The sequence below is a fragment of the Phytophthora parasitica genome (genome assembly GCF_000247585.1).
Source record: "Phytophthora parasitica INRA-310 unplaced genomic scaffold supercont2.45, whole genome shotgun sequence".
Lineage (NCBI taxonomy): Eukaryota > Oomycota > Peronosporomycetes > Peronosporales > Peronosporaceae > Phytophthora > Phytophthora nicotianae.
In genome coordinates this window covers 340422-342884 of record NW_008649031.1, presented here as the reverse complement: position 1 = coordinate 342884, position 2463 = coordinate 340422, and the positions used below count along the sequence as shown (strand labels likewise).

Genomic DNA, 2463 nt, shown 5'->3' with positions numbered 1-2463 from the left:
TTGACCGAAGGCACGAGAAAATCTCCGATTCCTTTAACTATCGAGCTGATAGGGTCATATCCTTCAGACTTGGACGTACATGTTACAGTTTACCCTTCGACGTTGTTGTCCTTGTCCGGAACATTTGCGTTGCTTAGTGGGAAAGAAACTTGTACAGAACTGGCGATAGGCGACTATTGTACACCCGAGAAAACGTCGAGAATGCCGTTAATGTCGATGCGACTACTATGGCGCAGAAGCTATCGTTGCTTCCTGGTTTGACTGGAACTTTGGTCTCGTTAGGGCGAGTAGTCTCGAATTGGGAGTACGAGTGGATAGTTACATACACACACGCGTATCTCGGTGTACCTTTACTGGAAGTTGACAAAGCCAGTGTTGCAGGGTCTGCTGTAACCACAAAAACCACGAGACTACAGAAAGGTTTCGGTATTGACGGCGTCAAAGTGGCTGTCGAGGTGTCTTCCAATAACCAGGACTATTCTACAAGTGGAAACGTGTATCACTACACTCCAACGCCTGATGTATATTCGCTCCATCCGAATCATGGGCCTCCAATAGGAGGAACCGGAGTTGTCGTTACTGGTAATAATTTCCAGAACACGAGTAGTCTACGTTGTAAGTTTGGTGAACGCGCTACAGCAGCCGCAACATTTATCAACTCGACACAGTTCACGTGCATATCTCCTAGTGGTCTTAACGAAGGCGACGTGTACGTGGAAATAACCAACCATGGACTTTGGGGAGTCGATCTTCACAAGCAGTAGAAACGTCTTCACGTACGATCCAGAGATGAAAATTGACTCGGTTTTCCCTTCTTCAGGACCGATAACGGGGAATTTCTCAGTTCAAATAACAGGTGGACCATTTTAAGAAAACCGACAGTATACGTTACAAGTTCGCTGAGATTGTTGTGGTCGCCAGTTGGATGAGTCACGATGAAGTTTTGTGTACCGCACCACCTCATAGCCAAGGCGTTTTCACGCTGGAATTGACTCGAAATGGCCAGGATTACAGATACACTGATACCGTTTACATACTACGAGGAACAAGGAGTCCGTTCCATTTCCCCCACTTTTGGCCCAGCACATGCAGCTGGAACTCGAATTGATATGGACGGAGTGGCGTTGGTGAATTTTTCCTTGTTATCCTGTCGCTTCGGCTACGTCGTGACTCCCGGTGAGTACATTAGTCCAACAAAGATGCGATGCACAACGCCACCTCTACCGACTCACAGTGGTGGCCTCTTGCCTGCATCGCTGCCGGAGTATCGAAATCAAAACGTTGATCCAAATGTTGGCAGTTTCTACTTGTTCCCGGACGCGCATTACTACCCGCAGTACTTTACCCGATTAGTGTCCGTGGAAGTGTCCAACAACCAGCAGGATTTCTCTCTCAGTGGAATCAACTTCCTGTACTACCAAGACGAAACTCTCGAGGCCATCGCCCCAACTCAAGCGTTCGACAGTGACGAGCCTCTGTCGATTTTTGCCTATGGACAGAACTTCATTAACACGACAGCGTTGGCCTATCGTCTTAGACTGCAGACGTTTGCAGCGACGTTCGTGACCTCGAAGTTATTGCTGTGCGAGGTAGCACATCCGATAAGTCACCGAAAACAAAGTCATACGTCCCATCGAGAAGGAGGTCATGGGAATTATTGCCAAAAAACTTGCCGCCAGGAGTCATATAGTGTAGAACTCCACCAATACCGTCGTCCAGTTGAGCAATCTCTGTAATTGTCAGCGCATTCTGAGCAAAAGCATCAAATTTTGGGGCTTCGTTGACATCGACGACAGAAGTAGTAATATCCAGCACATAACGCCGCCAGTTTTTTTTTCTTCCCGTAATTTACCAACGAGAGTAGGTTTAGAGCTTCCTGACCACCAGTTGGTGAAATCGACTACAATACCGCTAAGTAGCATCTGGTGCGAAGGAGGTCTCCTCCACACCTCCAACTTGGAGGCCAAGCACCGCGCATGTCATCATTGGGATTGTGGTAAAAGGAGGTATGGCTGCCATTCTAACTACTAAGTGGCCTCTCGCCATTGGTTGGAAGTCTATGTGACACGCCTTCATGTCCGCTTAAATACGAACGGAAATTCTCTCCCCTCATTCCAGAATCTGCCGGCTCGAGGAAAGATGGTGAAGTTAGTGTGTGCGGTCGTTGGAGTGGCGGGAAGTGCTTTCTCCGTGCGAGTAGACGAGAGCGACTCAGTGGATGACCTGAAGAAGGCGATCAAGGGGGAGAAGACGAACGACTTGAAGGATGTCGATGCAGACAAACTGCAACTCTTCCTGGCGAAGGCGGAGGACAACGCGTGGCTGTCGAGCCTCACTGAAGATGTGAAGAAGTTGAAGAAGGGCGAGAAGACTGCTCTCGTCGATGCGCTAACGCACGAAGACAAGGAGATGCAGGGAGAGGATCCGATTTCTGAGTACCTGGAAGGCATGGACGCTCCGAAA

General features: G+C 48.8%; 2 protein-coding genes across 2 annotated transcripts; both read left to right on the top strand.

Moving 5' to 3' along the window:
• Positions 1–227: 227 nt before the first annotated feature.
• PPTG_14929 (hypothetical protein) lies at positions 228–894 on the top strand (the record flags this gene model as incomplete). The annotated part of the gene is made up of 1 exon (XM_008912274.1): positions 228–894. The coding sequence occupies one exon, from the start codon at positions 228–230 to the stop codon at positions 762–764; it is 537 nt and encodes a 178-aa protein (XP_008910522.1). The 3' UTR covers positions 765–894.
• Positions 868–1736, top strand: PPTG_14928 (hypothetical protein; the record flags this gene model as incomplete). Its single annotated transcript, XM_008912273.1, has 2 exons — positions 868–1589; positions 1680–1736. Exons 1-2 carry the CDS (start codon positions 999–1001, stop codon positions 1734–1736), a joined length of 648 nt encoding a protein of 215 aa, XP_008910521.1. The 5' UTR covers positions 868–998.
• Between the last annotated feature and the right edge of the window lie 727 nt (positions 1737–2463).